This window comes from Odocoileus virginianus, chromosome 18 (genome assembly GCF_023699985.2).
Source record: "Odocoileus virginianus isolate 20LAN1187 ecotype Illinois chromosome 18, Ovbor_1.2, whole genome shotgun sequence".
Lineage (NCBI taxonomy): Eukaryota > Metazoa > Chordata > Mammalia > Artiodactyla > Cervidae > Odocoileus > Odocoileus virginianus.
Genome location: NC_069691.1, coordinates 47,909,897 through 47,933,255, shown reverse-complemented (window position 1 = coordinate 47,933,255; position 23,359 = coordinate 47,909,897). Strand labels below are relative to the sequence as shown.

The window sequence follows — 23,359 nt, the reverse complement described above, 5'->3', positions numbered from 1 at the left end:
GGTCCCACTGTTTACATTTACCTGCCTAAGACTGCAACTTGGGATGACTTCAGAGACTGTACCTTCCTGCCCAACCCCCAAATCCCAGCATGCAACCACCATACTCACAAGATTTGAGTAAAAATAAAAGTGGAATAAAAGTGAGGGAAAGTGAAGAGTAAAATGTGAAATTTCTTAAAGAAAAAAGTAAAGCTAGAATTTGACAGTAAAGCTGTATTAAATCCTGCTTTTCAAAGGCCAGAGAGTGTCCTTGAAAAATCTTTCTCATAGACTCTTCCTTAATTTCTAATAGTATACATTTTTAATGGAAAGGATATTGGAAAAATAGTTGCACTGATTTTTTTTAGCTAAGACACAAAAGAGAAAAAAAAATAAAGTGGGGCAATTAATGAGGCTTCTCCAAGGGGGAATCAAGTAACCAATTTTCTTTTATTTCAAGTCCAGTTTCTCTAAATACTAAAGAAAAACCTTGTAGATTTTGGATTGATGGGCTGTATGACAGGGCTTCCCTGTAGCTCAGACAGTAAAGAATCTGCCTACAGTGCAGGAGATCTGCGTTTGATCCCTGGGCTGGAAAGATCTCCTAGAGAAGGGAATGGCTGCCCACTCCAGTATTCTTGCCTGGAGAATCCCATGGACAGAGGAGCTTAGAGGGCTATAGTCCATGGGGTCGCAAAGAGTCAGACATGACTGAGTAACTAACACACAACATGTCATATTTCCTGAAATTCTTATCCAACCTCTCACTGGAAACCAACAGCAATCAAGTGCTAGGTACTTTCAATAGCCTTCAAACACTTTGCCTGGCCCAGGCTGTCACCCTCAGACCTTTCAGAGAGAAACATTCTTCTCTCCTTGTGACATCACACCCACTATCTAAATGGGGTGGGGTAGGGGATTTACTCTAAAATAGAAGCTCTCCTGATGGCATATTCCTGGACATTCCTGAGGACTCCTTGATCATTATCAGGTCATAGATAATTTAAACATTGATTTACCTGTACTCTTAATAGAAGTTACATGTCTAAGGAATGATCATACTTCTGGGCATAAATAATGCTGATTTTCCAACATCATTTGAGCTGAACTCCCCAGACATCTCCCCAGGCTTGGAACACACCCTCTAAAACCAGAACCAAAGGAAGTACTGAAATCAGTAGCAAGATAAAAACCAAAGAGAGAAATGTCATTAACCTTGTTATTACTCTTTGTAATAGTTCTATTTTCTAAGCTAAGAAAGAAAAGGAAAAAAAAATCCAAAGGGCAGGGATAATGATTTGTTCAAAATCTCAGGAGTAGAAATCTAGTAATCAATTCCTACATCCTAATAGTTCAATTTAGTTCAGTTCAGCCGCTCAGTCATGTCCGACTCTTTGCTACCCCATGGACTGCAGCACGCCAGGCCTCCCTGTCCATCACCAACACCCGGAGCTTACTCAAACTCATGTCCTTTGAGTCAGTGATGCCATCTAACCATCTCATCCTCTGTCGTTCCCTTCTCCTCCCGCCTTCAATCTTTCCCTGGATCAGGGTCTTTTCCAATGAATCAGTTCTTCACATCAGGTGGCCAAAGTATTGGAGTTTCAGCTTCAAGATCAGTCCTTCCAATGAATATTCAGGACTGATTTCCTTTAGGATGGACTGATTGGATCTCCTTGCTGTCTAAGGGACTCTCAAGAGTCTTCTCCTACACCACAGTTCAAAAGCATCAATTCTTCAGTGCTCAGCTTACTTTATAGTCCAACTCTCACATCCATACATGACTACTGGAAAAACCATAGCTTTCACTATATGAACCTTTGTTGGCAAAGTAATGTCTCTGCTTTCTAATATGCTGTCGAGGTTGGTCATAACTTTTCTTCCAAGGGGTAAGCATCTTTTAATTTCATGCCTGCAGTCACCATCTGCAGTGATTTTGGAGTCCAAAATAATAAAGTCTGCCACTGTTTCCACTGTTTCTCCATCTATTTGCCATGAAGGGATGGGACCAGATGCCATGATCTTAGTTTTCTGAATGTTGAGCTTTAAGCCAACTTTTTCACTCTCCTCTTTCACTTTCATCAAGAGGTTTTCATCTGATTAAGTCAGTCCTTCCCAAAATAATATCCCTTTGAATCACTCAGTCAACTAATTAGGGATCTCAGTTACACCCATAAAATATTTTCACCTTTGCCATGTAACAAAATCTAATCACACAAGTGCTATTTATCATTTTCACAGGCCCTTATCTACACACAGGGGAGACAATTATACCAGGGTTATATCAGGAAATTTGGGGGACTGTTTTAAGCATTCTTCCTACCACACCAATTTTCAGAAATTGCCAATACTGTATGACTTAACCACATCTTTGTTAACCAAATCTCTTACCTGGGAGTTTAAACATGAATAGGCATTTTGTGCTTTAAAAAATTCAATAACCTCTCACAAAGGGCCTTGTTGCTGTTGTTTAGTGGCTAAGTTGAGTCCAACCCTTTGCGACCCCACGGACTATAGCCCACCAGGCTCCTCTGTCCGTGGAATTTTCCAGGCAAGAACACTGGAGTGGGTTCCTTCTCCAGGGGATCTTCCCAACCCAGGGAATGAACCCACATCTACTACATTGGCAAGGAGATTCTTTACCACTGAGCCACCAGGGAAGCCCCACTATAGGCCTACCTTGTCACTAATCTCACTACCTATTCATACATGAGGGATCTGAACAAGCCCTCAGTGTTCTGACTCAACACTATGGAATTATCACAGATCAGTATCAGGTAAGTGTTTTCCATTAGCCCAGTATCAAAGTTCTACTCAATTTAAAGCTGATTGCCACAGTTGCAACATCATAGAGGCTTCCGCTAACATAATTTCTTTTAGGGTTTATCTTAAACTTAATGGTTTAAGCTGCTAAATTTTGCTGTCCACTAAAACTATGCAATATTTACCAGTAGGAAGGCTATTTCCTATCAAGCCATATTACTTACTGTATTTCCATTCATCATTGTAATACTTTAAATTCTACTTTTCTTGCATAGAAGGAAAGCTCATTAGTCCCTAAGTGCTGGTTTTCAAATATCTGATAGATTTATCAAAACAATCCTAATAGCTGTATTAAAACATGCCTGGAAAACTAGATTTAATCTTGTTTGTAGATCATATCTTAATAATGGAACCAGAAAATATCAGGCAGGATACATTATAACAGATCTCAACTCACCACTAGAATATGATCCCTTTCTAGAAGCAAAATTTGCCCAGATGACAAAGTTGGTTCTGATCCCCATAAGCTTCCTGGCTAAATGAAAAAAGTAGGGTGTTTATATACACACTAACGGTAGAAACACTTTTGAAATAGTCTATGATTTCTAAAAGCTTTAGAATAGAGATGCTTAATCTAAGGAGGAACCCTAATTTAGAATGGTCAGCATATTAGGGATATTTTAATAGCTCTAATTTTTTTTTTAAGGAATTGGCTATTTTCAGGTTAGATGTCCATAAAGAGATACTCAAGCCAAAGGAAATGACCTTGTTGATCATTATGCCAAACAGGCAATCACTATTAAGACCCCAAACCTCACAATACTAAAAGAGACCATGTCTTTGGAGAATATCAAAGAGAATATTATGAAATATTATATAATGCCAGCCTTTAGTCCAGAGTAAGAAAAAACATTTATTACATGGAAATAACTCCTCCCACAGTTAGAGTGACTGCTTATAGCCTCAGATAATTTTGAAAAATTTTACATGATATTTATTACCCACACATCTAGGATAAATTGGTCACTGTACTCACTCAACATTAGGGAGGAGATATTTATTTCATTGACTTTTGTTAATAAGTAGTACAGAAAATTTAAAATATTATTGGACAAACCCACAAGGGCATTTTGATCAAAAATCACTGGGTGCCCTCTAGCAACTGATAATGAGTTTGGAGTACAAAAGCCTACTGGCTGTTATCCAAAACTGGACAGGGCTATGTTACCTTTTTACACTGATGTCTGCCTAAAGGGTGTAGGTGAGACTATCACCTAGCACCCATTGCCACCCATCAGTTTCCACTCTCAACAGAAGAAGAGTTAGTTATATGAGTTTTAGAGTGAGATCATCTGTACCTGGATTTTAGGACAAAAACCCTAATCACATAAGGAGAATTCTGGATTTTTTTCCTCTGCTTCAGCCTCTTCATGTTTTACAAAACAATCAGAAATAGGGTGAATTCTACATGCTATGGTTCAGAGACTTGTCGAGGCCAACTAGAAAATGCCACCAACTCTTGGCCCAAAATGTCACTAATTTGGGCAGGTAGTTAGTAGTTAAGAGCAAAGTAACTTTAGATATGATATTGGCCTTTCAGAGTGAATCTATGTGATTTTACAAGAAAAATATTGTGCTTGAATCCCTAAAAATATCTCTGGCATTATAATCTGAATGAATGAAATCCAGCAATGAAGTACAGATGATTCCTGATTTATCGTGACTCAACAGGATTTTTCAACTTTCCAATAGTGAGAAAGCTATATGTGTTCAGTAGAAACTGTACCTGAATTTAGAGTTTTGATCTTTTTCGACATTTTGTCTGATCCTTTATTGTGATGCTGGGCAGTGGCAGCCACAGCTTCCTGTCAGCCACGCAATCACAAGAGTGTATTTGTGTGTGTGGCACTCAGTAGTATCCTACTCTATGTGACCCCATGGGCTGTAGCCCACCAGGCTCCTCTGTCCATGTGGTTCTCCAGGCAAGAGTACTGGAGTGGGTTGCCATTCCTTCTCTAACGGATCTTCCCAACCCAGGGATCAAACCTGGGTCTCCTGCATTGCAGGCAAATTATTTACCATTTGAGGCACTAGGGAAGCCCCAGTCACAAGGGTATGTGTGTATATGTGAATGTTCTTAGTCGCTCAGTTGTGTCTGACTCTTTGTGATCCTATGGACTATAGCCCCCCAGGCTCCTCTGTCCATGGGGACTCTCCAGGCAAGAATGCTAGAGTGTGTTGCCATGCCCTCCTCCAGTGGATCTTCCCAACCCAGGGATCAAACTCAGGTCTCCCACATTACAGGAAGATTCTTTACCATCTGAGCCACCAGTTCAGTTCAGTTCAGTTCAGTCACTAAGTTGTGTCCGACTCTTTGCAACCCCATGAATCACAGCACACCAGGTCTCTCTGTCCATCACAAACTCCTGGAGCTTACTCAAACTCACGTCCATCGAGTCGGTGATGCCATCCAGGCATCTCAGCCTCTTTCGGCCCCTTCTCCTCCTGCCTCCAATCCTTCTCAGCATCAGGGCCTTTTCCAATGAGTCAACTCTTCGCATGAGGTATCCAAAGTATTAGAGTTTCAACTTCAGCATCAGTCCTTCCAATAAACACCCAGGACTGATCTCCTTTAGGATGGACTGGTTGGATCTCCTTGCAGTCCAAGGGACTCTCAAGAGTCTTCTCCAACACCACAGTTCAAAAGCATCAATCCTTCTGTGCTCAGCTTTCTTCATAGTCCAAGTCTCACATCCATACATGACTACTGGAAAAACCATAGCTTTGACCAGATGGACCTTTGTTGGTGAAGTAATGTCTCTGCTTTTTAGCATGCTATCTAGGTTGGTTATAACTTTCCTTCCAAGGAGTAAGTGTCTTTTAATTTCTTGCCTGCAGTCACCATCTGCAGTGATTTTGGAGCCCAAAAAAATAAAGTCTGTCACTGTTTCCACTGTCTCCCCATCTATTTCGCATGAGGTGATGGGACCAGATGCCATGATCTTAATTTTCTGAATGTTAAGCTTTAAGCCAACTTTTTCACTCTCCTCTTTCACTTTCATCAAGAGGCTTTTTAGTTCCTCTTCACTTTCTGCCATAAGGGTGGTGTCATCTGAGTATCTGAGGTTATTGATATTTCTCCTGGCAATCTTGATTCCAGCTTGTGCTTCTTCCAACCCAGCGTTTCTCATGATGTATTCTGCGTATAAGTTAAATAACCAGGGTGACAATATACAGCCTTGACATACTCCTTTTCCTATTTGGAATCAGTCTGTTATACCAAGTCCAGTTCTAACTGTTGCTTCCTGACCTGCATACAGGTTTCTCAAGAGGCAGGTCAGGTAGTCTAGTATTCCCATCTCTTTAAGAATTCTCACCAGTTTATCGTGATCCACACAGTCAAAGGCTTTGGCAGAGTCAATAAAGCAGAAATAGATGTTTCTCTGGAACTCTTTTGCTTTTTCAATGATCCAGCAGACATTGACAATTTGATCTCTGGTTCCTCTGCCTTTTCTAAAATCAGCTTGAACATCTGGAAGTTCTCGGTTCACGTATTGCTGAAGCCTGGCTTGGAGAATTGTGAGCATTAGTTTACTAGCATGTGAGATGAGTGTAATTGTGTGGTAGTTTGAACATTCTTTCGCATTGCCTTTCTTAGGGATTGGAATGAAAACTGACCTTTTCCAGTCTTGTGGCCACTGCTGAGTTTTCCAAATTTGCTGGCATATTGAGTGCAGCACTTTCACAGCATCATCTTTCAGGATTTGAAATAGCTCAACTGGAATTCCATCACATCCACTAGCTTTGTTTGTAGTGATGCTTTCTAAGGCCCACTTGACTTCACATTCCAGGATGTCTGGCTCTAGGTGAGTGATCACACCATTGTGATTATCTGGGTCATGAAGATCTTTTTGTATCATTCTTCTGGGTATTCTTGCCACCTCTTCTTAATATCTTCTGCTTCTGTTAGGTCCATACCATTTCTGTTCTTTATTGAGCCCATGTTTGCATGAAATGTTCCCTTGCTATCTCTAATTTTCTTGAAGAGATCTCTAGTCTTTCCCATTCTGTTGTTTCCCTCTATTTCTTTGCATTGATCGCTGAGGAAGGCTTTCTTATCTCTCCTGGCTATTCTTTGGAACTCTGCCTTCAAATGGGAATATCTTTTCTTTTCTCCTTTGATTTTTGCTTCTCTTCGTTTCACAGCAATTTTTAAGGTCTCCTCAGACAACCATTTTGCCTTTTTGCATTTCTTTTCCACGGGGATGGTCTTGATCCCTGTCTCCTGTACACTGTCATGAACCTCCGTCCATAGTTCATCAGACTCTCTGTCTGAGCCACCAGGAAAGTGGAAATACACCTAAATCTACTTACCACCATTCTCTATCCATATGCCCATTCTGTTTTTCACTATCATTGCAGAATTCAATAAATTACATGAAATATTCAACAAACAGGCACTGTGTTAGATGATTTTGCTTCACTGTAGTCTAATGTAAGTACTCTGAGCATATTTAAGGCAGGCTGGGCTAAGCTGTGATGCTTGGTACATCAGGTGTATCAAATGCATTTTGACATGCATATTTTCAATTAATAATGAGTTTATAAGGACATAACCCCAGTGTAATTTGAGGAGGATCTTTCCTTTGAAGACTTATTAATATATATGAGAATGCTCTGGGAGGAAACCTATTATTTTTAACAGTGGGGGTAATTACAAAGTAAATATACTGGCATTACTCAAAATAAAATTATTAAAATGAGGTTAAAATAAGACTAAAAATGGTGGAGAGCATACATGATAATGAGATGTCATTTTCAAACATAGGATATTTGACTTCCATAATCCACTTTAAAGAGAAATCATTAATGGTCTTGAAAATTCACTTTTACATAGTGTTAACATTATTATACATGTAACTTTAATACCTCTTTTTCATATTAATATATGTTACATGGTGCTCTTACACAAATCACTAAAAGATATAAACAGAGTGACATCAAAAGACAAAGTCATAAAAGTTATTATTTATTATGCTAACTACATAAGTGTCCCTGTGGCAGTAGCAATTGTGTTTTAGAAATTATTTATTAGAAACTAATGTAAACCATAGAGCAACCAAGACTCTCCCCAAGTGTTCCTCTGACTCATTCTCTAGCCTGAAATTGCCTAAACCCAGCACCTGATGTGAAGAACTGACTCATTTGAAATGATCCTGATGCTGGGAAAGATTGAAGGTGGGAGGAGAAGGGGATGACAGAGGATGAGATGGTTGGATGGTATCACCGACTCAATGGACATGAGTTTGAGTGGACTCCGGGGGTTGGTGATGGACAGGGAGGCCTGGCATGCTGCAGGCCGTGGGATCACAAAAAGTCGGACACAAGTGAGCGACTGAACTGAACTGAGCACAAATTTTGTTATTGTCATACTCATATACTTTTCAATTTTATATGCTTGACATTTTTTATTATTAAGGCAGACTTTTGAAAATAATTTTATTTATTCACTTGTTTATGGCTGTGCTGGGTCTTCGTTGCTGTGTGGGCTCATCTCTAGTTGCAGCAAGCAAGGGTTGCTCTCTAGTTGTGGTACACTGGCTTCTCATTGTGGTGGCTTCTCTTGTTATGAAGCTTGTGTTCTAGGGTGTTCAGGCTTTAGTAGCTGTGGCAAGTAGCCTCAGTGGTTGCCGTTCCCAGGCTCCAGAGCACAGGCTCAGTAGATGTGGCTCATGGGCTTAGCTGTTCCACAGTATGTGAGATCCTCTCAGATCAGGAGTCAAACGCATGCCCTCTTCATTGGCAGGCGGATTCTTTACCACTGAGACACCACGGAAGCCCCAAGGCAAATTTTTATTATTTTTAATTGAGATTTAGTCGACACAAAACACTAGTTTCAGGTATGCAAAGTAATGTTCTAACTCTAAAAAAGAATCACTACAATAAATCTAATTTAAAGTGGTTGCCATACATAGTTACAAATTTTTATTCCTGTGATTACATGTATTCATTCCAAATGCAAGCTAATTTGATTCTTGTAATAAACTCCTTTTGGGACATGCCATACTACCACTTTATAGATTTGATTGCTAATATTTTGTTCAGATTGAGGCTAGGTCTGACAATAATTAATAAATTTACTTCTGATATCTAATATCTTTGAAAGGTTTTGATATCAGAGTTAAGTTTGCCTCATAAAGCAAGTTGAGATATGGTCATTCTGTCCTTGTGCAGAAGGAGCTTCACTGGTATTATTTCTTCATGAAATGATTTTAGAACATAGCATTGACATCATCTGTGCCTGAAATTTTATTGGAGCAGGAGATTTATAAATTCAATTTCTTTGAAAGATTAATGGCAATTGATATTTTCTATGTAATCTTAGATTACTTTTACTAAATTGTGTGTTTTCAAGGAAATTATTCAGTTCATGAAGTTATTCATAATATCCCCTTTATCCCTTTAATGTCTATAGGATCTGAAGTGATAGCACTTTTTTCTTTCTTGAAATTGGTAATGTATGCTTCCTCTTATCTGATTATTCTCACTGGAGACATATCATTTTTATTAGTTTTTTCAATGAAGAAAATTGTGCCTTGCTAATTTTCTGTTTCCTTGGTTTCTACTCTTTATTACATCTTTCCTTCTGCCTGCTTTAGATTTAATTTGCTCTTTTTCTTCCCTGATTGTCTTTCTTGTTATTAGAAAATTTCTAATGATAGCATTTTCTATTTTTCTAATAGCATATGTTTACTATTTCCTAATAAAAGCATTGCTTTAGCTACAAACTACATAATTTAGATGTTTTATTATTCATTACCATTCAGTTTAAAACAGTTTTTAAATTTTTCTTGAGATTTCTTTACCAACATAGAGATGATATGGGAGTGTATGGCTCAGTTTACAAATGTTAAAGGCTTTTCTAGATATCTTAGTACTAATTTCAAATTTGATTCTGTTATGTTAGATAACATACTTTGAACTATTTCAATATTTTGAAATCTACTGAGTTTTGGTTTATGATCCTGCTTATGGTATACTTTACTGAATGCTCGATGCATACTTGAAGAGAATGTCTGGTTTAGACAAATAGGGCACAGTGTCCTAGCAATGGCAGATCAAGATGTTTTATAGGATCATTCACATCTTCGATAACTTTACTGTTTCTCTGACTACCAATTTCTCAAATAAAGCATGCTTTCAAACCACACCAGAGTTAAGCTAGAAATAAAAAACAAAATGGAACAAGAGTTGGAAAATTTCCAAATATTTAGAAATATAAAAATTTGCCAATAGTTCAAAAAGATGGAAAAAAAGACATCAGTTTGAGTATAACAAAATATATGCAGAATCTAAGTGTGAAAAATTATAAAATTCTGATTTGAAAAATCAAAGAACATTGATATAAACAGAGAAATATGTTTATGGATTGAAAAACTAAATATTATTAAAGTATCACTTCTCAAATTGATCTATATATTCAACACAATTATAATCAAAAACCCAGGAAGCTATTTTATAGATAGTTATCAACAGGTTCTAAGTTTTAAGGAAAGGCCAAAGACTTAGAATAACCCATATAATTTTAAACAACAATAAAGTTGGAGGACTATTCTATCTGGCTCAGTATAAAGTTATAGTTAAAAAAGGAAAAAAAGCATGGCACTGGTGAAAGTGTGCACATTAATGAAGCAGAATAGAGAGCCTAGAAACAAACCCACACAAATATAATCTCCTGATTTTTGTTGAGGTAATAAAAGCAAGTCAACAGAGAAAGATAATCTTTTGACAAATGATTGATATTGAACAAAGACACAATCTAATAACTTTCATAAATATTAACTCAAAATGGGTCCTAGACATAAATATAAATCATGCAAATGCAAAATTTCCAGAAGAAAACATAAAACAATGTCTGGATGCTTTGACAAAAATTTTTTAGTTTTAACACCAATAGTATGATTCATAAAAGAATAAAAATTATATACTGGATTTTATTAAATTAAAAATTCTGCTCTGTGGAAAACATTGTAAGGAAAATTTAAAAGGTGGTCACAGACTGGACAAATTATATGCAAAGTATAAATATGACAGAGGATCTGATCCAAAATATGAAACAAATCACCTTTAAAACTCAACGATAATAATACCAACAACTCAATTTAGAAATGCAAAATAATATCTGAGCAAACACTTTATCAAAGAAAATATGTAAATGGAAAATAAACACAGGAAGGAATCCTCAAAATCATTTATCATCAGGAAATTGCAAATTAAAACAACAATGAAATACTCCTACACATCTGTTAGAATGAGTAAGATCCAAAAAATGTACAATAAAAATTCCCGCTAAGGATGCAGTGCATTCATTATTGGTAGAAGCACTATGGTACAAACACCTTAGAAGATGGCTTGTAAGTTTCCTGCAGAGTTAAATATAGTTTTACCATAAAATCCAACAATCATACTCCTCAGTATTTATGCAAATGATTTGAAAACTTATGTTTGTACAAAACTAAAACACTTTTTTGATAATAAAAATGTTTGTTATCAGCTTTATCCACAATCACCAAAAACCAAAAGAAATCAAATGACTTCCAATATGTGAATAAGTAAACATGCTGATTTTATCAACACATTGGGATAACATTCAGTAATAAAAAGAAATGAACTATAAAGGAAATGGCAAACTGCTCCAGTATTCTTGCCTGGGAAATCCCATGGACAGAGGAGCCTGGAGGGCTGCAGTCCATGGGGTCACAAAGAGCTGGACATGACTGAGCAAACACACAGACACAGGAAGCGACAACAACAACAAAAACATGCATGAACTTTAAGTGCATGCTGCTAAGTGAAAGAAAACAATCTGAAAAAGCTGCATAGCATGATTTCAGTTACAAGACATTCTGGAAAATGCAACAAAAAGGCAATAAAAGAATTAGTGTGAGTTAGGAATTTAGGATAAGTGCACAATTCCCCATTCCTTAGATATGGGCTGCACAAAATGGCATCTTTTCAAAGAGTACAATATGAAGAAATGGAAAACAGAGTAACTTTACAGTAGAGAAATTGGACAACACTACCAAGCCAGAAAAGGCTGGGAAAGACTGAAGGCAAAAGGAGAAGGGTGCAATAGAGGATGAGATGGTTAGATGGCATCACCTACTCAATGGGCATGAATTTGAGCAAATCCAGGAGACAGTGGAGGACAGAGAAGCCTGGTGTCCTACGGTTCATGGGGGTCTCAAACAGTCAGATGTTACTTAGCGACTGAACAACGAGCAACAAAAACAACCAAGCCAGATGAGCAACATCAACAGTGATATCAGTTGTTAGTAGGCACCTGGATATGATGTGAAGAAATGGAAATTAACCTCTGTGACCTTCCTTACAAAAACTTATCATCTCAATCTAATCATTTTTAAAAACTCAGGTAAGCCTCAATTGAGGGGTATTCTGCAAAACAACTGCCCAGAGCTCCCCAAAATGTCAAGGTCATCAAAAACAACAATGCCATAGCCAAAGGAACCTGAGACGACACAATGGCTTATCATAATGTGGTGTCCAGGATGGGGTCTCAGAAATAAAAACAGACATCAGGTAGAAAATAAGGAAATCTGAAATAAATGTGGGCTTTAATAATATGTCAATACTGGTTTGTTAACTGTGAAGAGGGTAATATAATATATAGTTATATAATATATAATTATATATTAATATATAATTATATAAAATATAAATATATATAATATAGAAAATTTAATATAAGATGTTACTTATGAGGAAAATGGGCATGAGCATATATGGGAACTCTGTACTATATTTATAATTTTTCTGTAAATCCAAAACTGTTCTAAAAAGCAGTTTTGCTTTTTTCTTTTGTGCAATTAAAATATCATGGCAATCTTGCTCCTTTCATATGTTCAAGTCTCCAAGGCTAAGAAATATATCATTGAATTAACTAAATGGATCTTCAGTTAAAAATAAGATTAAAGGAAATACCTCACAATGAGATGGGGGTCGGTGGGGGGCGGGGAGGCAGGATACTTTATGCAGTTTTCCCTTTTAAAACTGTTCAACTCAAGTGTTTAAACTGTTCAACTCAAATGTTCACAGGAATATTTTGTTTTAAATCACTAAATCTGAAAGAGTTTTCACACCTCTTGTACTTACACCAATAAAAAGGAACCAGTAAAAGTATCCATTTCAAAGGAAAGCGGAAGTGGCTGTTCAGTTCATTATGCAAAATCTTGTGCTCCCAAAAAAGCAGAGAAGTGAACCAAACAGAAGATAAAATATTAGGGAAAATTGATGACAAAAATTACTTTGAAAGGTTTAGAAAAAAGCTGAAAATTCTCAGTATATATTTTCTGTTTTCTTGCTTGCTGAAAAACAAATAGAATCAAAGTATTAAGGTGCAGATGTTTCTAAAGATATGGAATCACTCAATAGAAACACTGCTTCAAACAGAGACACTCTTTAATGAAAATCAACTTCCCTCCAAATCCATTTCAGAAAACTATTTCCTGTTTAGTATAAAAGAAAACATCTTTTGTAGATCATTAAACATAATGAACTGGAAACTTGTGAAAACATTGTTGGTTTTATTTAAAAATAATAAAACTATTATTTATCAAATATTTAACATGGTAGGCATTATCCAAAATATTTAACTTCAGTTATCTCATTCAACCACCAAAACCATCCCAGGAAGTATACATTTCATTTCTATTTTACAAAAAAGAAACCAACTCTGTGAGAGTTTAATAATACATCTAGTAAGCATAAGTGCTAGTACTGCAACCTAGCAACAGTGCTGCAGACTGATACCCACTTTGTGACACTGCCTCCTAGTCATAGGTTCCTTAGCCTACAGAAGCTTTGCTTCAATCCAAAGAGGATATAAATTTGTAGATATATATGCACACACATAAATGTATAAAGCAAACATTAATAGACCTAAGGGGAGAAAAAAAGAGCAACACAAAAATAGTAGAGGACTCCAACATCACACTTTTATCAACGGGTAGATCATCCAAGCCAAAAATCAAAAAGGAAACACTGGACTTAAATGACATATAAGACCAATAGGTCAATATCCATGCTTAAGATAGATGTCAAAATCCTCAACAAAATGTGGACAAACTGAATTTACAAATACATTAAAAGGATCATAAGTCATGATCAAGTAGAATTTATTTCCAGGATGTAAGAGTGATTCAACAAACACAAATTAATTGGTATTTTTACACCACGTTAAGAAAATCAGTGATAACTGATAACAAAATAATATGATTGCCAATAATCATACGATCAACTTAATAGATGCAGGAAAATCCCTTAACAAAACTCAGCATCTATTCATGATAAAAATGCTCAACAAATTGGGTATATGGAGAACACTCTTCACAAAAAAGGCACACTTCAACACAATATATCACAAGCCTATAGCTCTTCCCACACTCAAGGTTAAAAAGGTTAAAAGGTTGAAAGCTAAAAATATTTTCACTAAGATCAGGAACAAGACAGGGATATCTAGCCTTTCCACCTTTATTCAACTTAGTACCAGAAGTCTAAACCAGAGCAAATAAGCAAGAAAAGAAATGAGGCATCCAAATAAGAAAGGGAAAAAGAAAACTATCATGTTTGCAGATAACATGTTATATGTATAAAAATCCTAAGTACGCCACCAAAAACTGTTGGAACTAATAAATTTAGTAAATTTGCAGGATAGAAGATCAATACACAAAAATCTGTTGCATTTCTATATACTAACAATGAACTATCAAAACAAGAGAGTAAGAAAACAATCTCATTTTCCACTGCATTTACTAATAAAGATACTATCTTTATATGCTTGTTTGCCATCTCTATATCTTTTTGGTGGAATGTCTGCTGAAACATTTTGAATATTTTTTAAATCTGGGGGGGTTGTTTGTTTTTTACTGTTAAGTTTGAAAAATTCTTTATATAAACCAGGTACAAATCCTTTAACAATTGTTTGCAAATATTTTCTCCCAACCTGTGACATGTGTTTTCATTCTCTTAAGATATTCTAGAGCAAATGTTTTTACTTTCATTAAGTTCCAATTTATTTTTTTTGTATTATTTTACAACCGAGCTTTCGTTATGTCTAAAAACTATTTTCTAACAAACAACCCCAATCAAAAAAATAGGCAGAAGATTTAAACAGACATTTCTCCAGAGAGGACATACAGATGGCCAATAGGCACATGAAAAGATGCTCATATCACTAATTATTAGAGAAATGCAAATCAAAACTATAATGAGGTACTACTGCACACCAGCCAGAATGGCCATCATTTTAAAAGTCTACAAATAGCAAATACTGGAGAATGTAGAGAAAGGAGAACCCTTCTGCACTATTGGTGAGAATGTAAATTGGTGCAGCCACTATGGAAAACAGTATGGAGATTCCTCAGAAAACTAAAAATAGGTTTGCCATGAGTACATGCTAAGTCGCTTCAGTCATGTACAGCTCTTTGTGACCCCACGGACTGTAACCTGCCAGGCTCCTCTGTCCATGGGATTCTCCAGGCAAGAATATTGTGGTGGGTTGCCATGTCCTCCTCCAGGGGATCTTCCCGACCCAAGGATGGAACCTGCATCTCTTTATATCTCCTGCGTTGGCAGGCAGGTTCTTTACCACTAGCGCTACCCAGGAAGCCCAGAGCTGCCATATGATCCGGCAATCCCAATTTGGGCATATATTCAGACAAAACTATAATTCAAAAAGATACATGATATATTCATAGCAGCACTATTTACAATAGCCAAAACATAGATAAAAACCTAAACATCATTCATTGACAGGTGAATGAAATAAAAAAGATGTGGTATCCTCACAGTTACATCCTATATGGTCTGAAGAAGAATCAAGAGAACAAAACACATTGATTCATAAAACTAGTGGTCAGATTGGAGTTAGTGGGTCATGCCAGGCGATCTCTGCCTGAGCATGAGGAGAATAGCAACCACCAAAAGACAAAACACATTCACAAAACAGAGTCTTTGTTCCCTCCTCACTGTGCTTAGAAGTTATACAACCCCCTTAGAAATGAGAGAAAGTTCCAGAGAAAAGAAAGGGGGCAAAATACTGAGTCCTCTGAGTATCACTTCAAGCTGAGAGAAAATACTGAGAAGGCCGAGTGTAATCTGAGTTGCCGACAATTCTCTCTCTAACACAAGGAAGAAAAAACCCTGGAGATATTCATTCAATTTCAGAAAATCAAGAAGATGCATGCCTACCATACTATTCTTTAGGGTCATAAAATAATTATAAAGTTCATCATCCTGCATTTCTCTTTATTATAATAGTGCTATAGTGCTATAGTTTACATTAAGTTCAGCCTTTAAAGTGTAAGATACAGTGGTTTTGAGTATATTCACGGAGTTATTCACTATTTGTTGCTTTGTTGTTGTAGTTGTTTAGTCACTAAGTCATGTCTGACTCTTTGTGACCCACTGACTGCAGCCCACCACGCTTTCCTGTTACTCACCATCTCCCAGGGTTGGCTCAAACTCAGGTCCATTGCATTGGTGATAGTATCCAACCACCACATCCCCTGTCACCCCTTTCTCCTCCTGCCTTCAATCTTTCCCAGAGTCAGCATCTTTCTAACAAGTCTGCTCTTCACATCAGGTAGCCAAAGTATTGAAACTTCAGCTTTAGCCTCAATCCTTCTAATGAAGATTCAAGGTTGATTTCCTTTAGGATTGACTGGATTGATATTGTTGTCCAAGGGACTCTCAAGAGTCTCCTCCAACAGCATGATTCAAAAGCATCAATTCTTCAGTGCTCAAGCTTATTGTCCAGCTCTCACATCCATACCTGACTACTGGAAAAACCATAGCTTTGACTTAGATGGACCTTTGTCACCAAAGTGTTGTCTCTTCTTTTTAATACACTGTCTAAGTTGGTCATAGCTTTTCTTCCAAGGAGCAAATGTGCTTTAGTTTTGTGGCTGCAGTCACCATCCACAGTGATTTTGGAGCCCAAGAAAATGAAATCTGCCACTGCTTCCACTTTTTCCCCATCTATTTGCCATGAAGTGATGGACTAAATGCCATAATCTCATGTTTTAAATGTTGAATTTTAAGCCAGGCTTTTTACTCTCCCCTTTCACCTTCATCAAAAGGCTCTTTAGTTCCTCTTTGCTTTCTTCCATTAAAGTAGTATCATCTGCATATCTAAGGTTGCTGATAGTTCTCCTGGCAATATTGATTCCACCTTGTACTTCATCCAGCCCTGCATTTTGCCTGATGTGCTCTGCATATAAATTAAATAAGCAGGGTGATGATACTTGACATACTCCTTTCCCAATTTTGAACCAGTCTGTTATTCCATGTCCAGTTCTAACTGTTGCTTCCTGACCTGCATACAGGTTTCTCAGGAGACAGGTAAGGTAGCCTGGTATTCCCATCTCTTTAAGAATTTTCCACAGTTTGCTGTGATCCACATAGTCAAAGGCTTTAGTGTAGTCAATGAAGCAGAAGTAGATTATTTTGGAATTCCCTTGGTTATTCCATGATCCAGCAGATGTTGGCAATTTGATCTCTGGTCACTCTGCCTTTTCTAAATCCAGCTTGTACATCTGGAAGTTCTTGGTTCCCATATTGTTGAAGCCTATCTTGAAGGATTTTGAGCATTGCCTTGCTAGCATGTGAAATGAGTGCAATTATACAGTGGTTTGAACATTCTTTGGCATTGCCCTTCTTTGGGATTGGAATGAAAACTGATCTTTTCCAGTCCTGTGGCCACTGTTGAGTTCTCCAAATTTGCTGACATATTGAGTGCAGCACTTTCACAGCAACATCTTATAAGATTAGAAATAGCTCAGCTGGAATTCCATCACCTCCACTAGCTTTGTTAGTAGTAATGCTTCCTAAGGCCCACTTGACTTCACATTCCAGGAGGTCTGCCTCTAGGTAAATAACCACACCATCAAGGTTATCCAGGTCATTAAGACCTTCTTTCTACAGCTCTCTGTGTATTCTTGCCCCCTCTTCTTAATCTATTCTGCTTCTATTAAGTTCTTGTTGTCCTTTACTGTGCCTATATTTGCACGAAGTTTTCCCTTGGTATCTCTAATTTTCTTGACAAGATCACTAATCTTTCATACTGTTATTTTCCTCCATTCCTTTGCATTCTTCACTTAAGAAGGCTTTCTATCTCTTCTTGCTATTTTTTAGAACTCTGCATTCAGATGGGTATATCTTTCCTTTTCTCCTTTGCCTTTAGCTTCTCTTCTTTTCTCAGCTATTTGTAAGGCCTTTACACAACCACTCCTTATACAACCACTTTGCCGCCTTGTGTTTTTTTTCCTTGAGGATGGTTTTAGTCCCCACCTACTGTACAATGGTGCAAACCTGCATCCATAGTTCTTCAGGCACTCTGTCTACCAGACCTAATCCCTTGAATCTATCCATCACCTCCACTGTACCTCCACTGTATAATCATAAGGGATTTGATTGAGGTCTTCTTATGTCTAAAGTAAATGTTTTTTTCCATTGGACAGCATATAATTGAGTCTTATTTTTTTACACCCATTCAGTCACTCTCTTTTGATTGGAAAGTTTAATCCATCTATATTTACAGTTATTATTTGTTAAGGGATGATTTAATGTTGTCATTTTATTCTTTGTTTTCTATTAATCCTTTTTGTTCTCTTATCTGTCTTCCTCCCTTGTTGGCTTCGATGTCATATTTTGTTGATTTTTTTGGTATTTTACATTTATTAATTCCTTGCTGGGGTTTTTGTGTATGTGTGTAACTTCTATAACTATATTTTTTTGTGGTTAACTTGGGGCTTACATAAAATATCACTGTTAAAGTATGCAATTTTTTTAAGTGCAATTGCATACAAAAACTCTACACTATAACTTCTCTTCAGCTCACATTTTATGTTATTGTTGTTACAACTTAGATATCAATTTTTACTATGTAGGTGTTTTAGTTTTAGTTACTTATAGTTCTTTCATCTTTTACTTTAAGTTGTTTCAGTTGTGTCCAACTCTTTGTGACCCTATGGACTGTAGTCTGCCAGGCTCCTCTGTCCACGGGATTCTCCAGGCAAGAATACTGGATTGGATTACCTTGCCCTCCTCCAGGGGACTGACTTTGATTCTAAAATTAAAAGTGTTCACCATAAGAACACCCACTGAATGAATATCCAACATATGAACACCATATGCTCACCTACCATAATTAAAGTAATAATGTATTCTAGTTTTGTTATAGATGAGTTTACATTTATGTGTTTTTATATGAAATATGTATGTATATTTCATACTTTTTTATACTGTCATGTTGTTCTTTAGCATTCTTTCAACTTGAAAAACTCCCCTTAGCACTGCTTGTAAGGCAATTGTAGTGGTGATAAACTCCTTCAGCTCTTGTTTGCTGTTTGGTGATGTCTTTGTATCTTCTTTATTTTTTTCAAAGACAGTTTTGCCAAGTATGGCATTCTTAGTTGATAGGTTTTTTTCTTTCAGCATTTTGACATCACCCCACTCCCTCTAGACTTGCAGTATTTCTGCTGAAGTATCTACTCACAGTTCTATGGTGGTTCTTTTGTATGTAACATGTTGTTTGCTTTTACCACTTTCAAATTTTCTTGTCTTTGACTTTGCACAGTTTTAATGAATCTTTATTCTGGATTTAACTGGTGTCACTGGGCCATATTCAGTTCTGGAGGTGTGAAGAACAGAAGCCAATAGGCTATGTCTCCTATGTCATTTGGTGAAGGGGTGGGATATTTCAGGCTTTATGAATGATACTGCTATGTTTAATATAGGGCTCCATTCTCTGCCATAGTGTTGAGCTGAGGTTGGATCAAATTGTTGGGATTTTGCTGCTGCCTCTGAAGGCAGATCAGTTACCTAGATGTTGAATGAGGGTTAGGCTGACCTGCCAGGGCTTTATATTGCCAGTGTAAGTGGACTGAACAGTCCACTAGTTCTCTGATTATGGAATGTGTTTTGAGTTGGCCTACAAATATCTGAAGTTGTCACTCTGGGGGAATAAGTGACGTGTGACTTGCTCAAGAGTAGATGCTGGAGCATCTTACTGGTTCTCTGTTGAGTTTTTTAATTGTCTGTCATTTTTCAAGAAGGAGAAAATCATTTTTGAGGCTTTTTTTCCCTGCTTTTGTCTATGCTTAATGGTGATTCTGTATTAAAGACCTCTCTAGTACCTAATTTGAATAAATATGAGCTATGGCACCCTGTTGCCATTCCTCAAGTCTGGAGACCTCTAGTCAGTCTGTCTTTTGCTTTTTAGCTTTCAGAGGTATTTTTTGTCTTCAATTTAATTATATCCAGAGTATTTAGTTGTATTTAGAGAAAATAAGCAGAAAAACGTGGGCCTATACCACTTTGTTCCAAAAGCAAATTGGTTACAGGTATTGAACAGTGTTCTACATTAAAATGTAATCAAGTGTAAATGCCTTTTCAGTAAGAACTCCAAGGAACAATAAAAGTCAAGTTGACCATTATTTACTATATAAAGAATTTAGTTAGACTTTATAGGAGATACTAACATTTATGAAAGACATAGATAATACTCTTGAGTACTACTAATGTGACAAGTCTAATGAGGAGATTAATGTAAGAAAGATGAAAGAAAACTAAGCATTTTCTTGTAGGGAGGTAATGGTAGGTACTATAGAACAGATTTTAAAATAACAGGAGACTTTCGCTGAGTTATTGTGCTATTGTTGCTTTTAACATGTATCTTAGGTAATTGAGTAATTTATGGCTTGAGACTGAAAAAAACAGGTATTACTACTGATATCAATTTAACATATGTAAATTAGGATAATTCCAGCAATCCAGGACTTATGGTCGCCTTATCCTTAAGATTATATTTCTTTGAACTATTTACTGTGGAAATGTTTACAAACACACATATATTTAGAGAACAGTATAATGAATCCTTAATTATCCATCATTCAAGTTCAATAACTATAAATCTATGGCCAATTTTCAGCCTTATATACTCCCCCAATGCCTCTCTGCCTTATAAATACTTGAAAACAAATTCTGTGCAGTTTCTAGAGTCATTCCTTGATCAAAACAGTAATCACTTTTATTGTATATGTTTCCTTTTCTCTCTTTCAGGCCCTTTTCTAACCATCCCCATCCACATGTTGTATTTTGTTTTACTTACAGTGCCGATGTTCTAATGGTTCCACTCTGGCAGAAGACAAAGACTTAATGACTAGTTCTGCACAATAACCAGTTCAGAATAAGGAGCCAGACCAACTGTGACTCCCAGCCCTGCCTGCCTTCTTCTCTGAACCAATAATGGTAGCTTCATAATGACTGTGATCAAATCTCTGTTGTATATGAGGGTCATACCCCTGCTACACTGGCTTGGAGTGTTTCTGTTTCTTACAGGACACACTCAGGCCGAGAACCTTCGATATCACAGTCCCCCAGAAGTGGTAATTCCCTTGAAGATAACTGGCACTGGCAGAGGCATGAAGCCTCCAGGTCGGCTGTCTTACAGCTTGCATTTAGGGGGTCAGAGACACGTTTTCCACATGAAGGTCAAGAAACATCTGCTGTCCAGACACCTCCCAGTGTTCACCTACTCAGAAGAGGGTGCTCTCCTGAAGGACCAACCTTTTGTCCAGAACGACTGCTACTATCATGGTTATGTGGAGGGGGACCCAGAATCCCTTGTTGCCCTCAGTACCTGTTTTGGTGGCTTTCGAGGATTATTACAGATAAATAATGTTGTTTATGAAATTAAGCCCATGATTTTTTCTACCAAATTTGAACACCTGGTGTATAAAATGGAGAGTGAAGAGACCCAGTTACCAAACATGAAATCTGGTTTTATGCAAGAGGAAACTGTAGAGCAATTTGAGTTTCAAGAGACTGATAATTTTACTCTGAAACAAAGTAATTATGAAGGCTGGTGGATCCACTCATTCTTTATTGAAATGGCAGTGGTGGTGGACTATACTCTATATAATTATTTTAAAAAGAATGTCTCAAAGGTGAAAGAGGATTTATTTACTATTGTAAATATTGTGGATTCCATTTATCAGGTAATGGGTATGAAGGTGTTACTAATTGGTTTGGAGTTCTGGACTCAAAGAAACCTTGTTGAAATAGATGCTGTACAGAGAGCTCTGAGAGATTTTTGCGTCTGGAAGGCTAATAACATTGATGCTCGCATAGCACATGATACTACACATATTTTTATGCATAAGACATTAAGAGGACTAAGTGGTATAGGCTTTATCAGAGGAATGTGCAGACCACACTTCAGTTGCGCAGCTGTTACTTTTGCAAACAAAACCTTGGTCATTATTGGAATTGCAGTGGCTCATCATTTAGGTCATAATTTGGGAATGACCCATGATACTATATTGTGTGTGTGTTCAGCAGGTTACAATAGATGTATAATGCGTCATGACAACCCACCAATAGCCAAGTTTAGCAACTGTAGTTATTCTTTTTTTTGGGGATATGCTATAAAGAAGGCAAAATGTTTGCGGTACACTATATATACAAAGGACATATTTTCAAGGAAGCGCTGTGGAAATGGTGTTGTTGAAGAAGGAGAAGAGTGTGACTGTGGATCTTTACAGCAGTGTTTAAAAGATGCCTGTTGTCTGACAAACTGCAGTCTGAGTTTTGGGTCTGTTTGTGCTTTTGGGCTTTGTTGCAAGGACTGCAAGTTCTTACCATCAGGAGAAATGTGTAGGAAGGAGGTCAATGAATGTGATCTTCCAGAGTGGTGCAATGGATCATCCCACATGTGCCCAGATGATGTATATGTAGAGGATGGAATTCCCTGTAATGACATTTCCTACTGCTATGAAAAGAGATGTAATGATCGCAATGCACACTGTAGGCAGATTTTTGGCCAAACAGCAAAGAATGCAAACGACAGTTGCTACAGACAAATAAACACTCAAGGTGACCGTTTTGGTAACTGTGGAACCGAAGGCCCTACATATTTAAAATGCAATATGTCGGACATCTTCTGTGGAAGAATTCAGTGTGATAATGTGGCAGAAATTCCTGTTCTGACAGAGCATTCTACAATGCATGGAACTCGCTTTAACAGTGCCACCTGCTGGGGTACAGACTACCATTTTGGGATGGGCATACCTGACATTGGTGAAGTGAGGGATGGCACAGAGTGTGGCCCAGAGCATGTCTGCATCGGAAGGAAGTGTGTCCATATCTCTCGCTTGGATAGTAATTGTTCCCCTACGTTCTGTAACATGAGGGGGATCTGCAACAATAAACATCACTGCCACTGCAACTATAAGTGGGACCCTCCCAATTGCGTAAAACGAGGCGACGGAGGTAGTGTTGACAGTGGCCCACCCCCTAAGAGAAAGAAAATACCCAAGATTTACGTGGCAATAGCATTATTTATTGCATTGTTAATTTTATTATGTTGTCTTCTGTTGCTTTGTATGAGGAAAAAGCCTAAGGAAAAAAAGAGAAAAAATCAGCCTCAAGAGGAAAATCCAAAGCAAAAAACTCCGAGTCGACATGGGAAATAAAAACAGTTACTACCAAAAAAATGTATCTGAATAGATATGCATTAAAAACATAACTCCTATAA

At 37.3% G+C, this 23,359-nt stretch overlaps 1 protein-coding gene and 1 long non-coding RNA gene across 7 annotated transcripts in view; one reads left to right on the top strand and one right to left on the bottom strand.

Annotated features, from left to right (window-relative positions):
• The window catches only part of LOC110127108 (uncharacterized), a 97,179-nt gene that overhangs the window by 30,418 nt on the left and 43,402 nt on the right, over window positions 1-23,359 (bottom strand). For 4 of the 5 annotated variants that reach the window (XR_002310641.2, XR_011492858.1, XR_002310639.2 and 1 more), the window contains one exon: window positions 3,200-3,277. The exons of the other annotated variant lie outside the window; for it this stretch is intronic. This is a non-coding gene — a long non-coding RNA (uncharacterized lncRNA). The remainder of the gene's footprint in view (window positions 1-3,199; window positions 3,278-23,359) is intronic. 5 annotated transcript variants of the gene reach the window in all.
• On the top strand, window positions 882-23,359 carry ADAM29 (ADAM metallopeptidase domain 29). Of its 2 annotated transcripts, XM_020877189.2 has the most exons (3): window positions 882-970; window positions 20,935-21,072; window positions 21,163-23,359. In XM_020877189.2, the coding sequence occupies exon 3, from the start codon at window positions 21,246-21,248 to the stop codon at window positions 23,295-23,297; it is 2,052 nt and encodes a 683-aa protein (XP_020732848.1). In that variant the 5' UTR covers window positions 882-970; window positions 20,935-21,072; window positions 21,163-21,245; the 3' UTR covers window positions 23,298-23,359. The 2 variants fall into 2 exon arrangements, with proteins under 2 accessions (XP_020732848.1, XP_020732847.1); XM_020877188.2 differs by having other exon boundaries at window positions 20,935-23,359.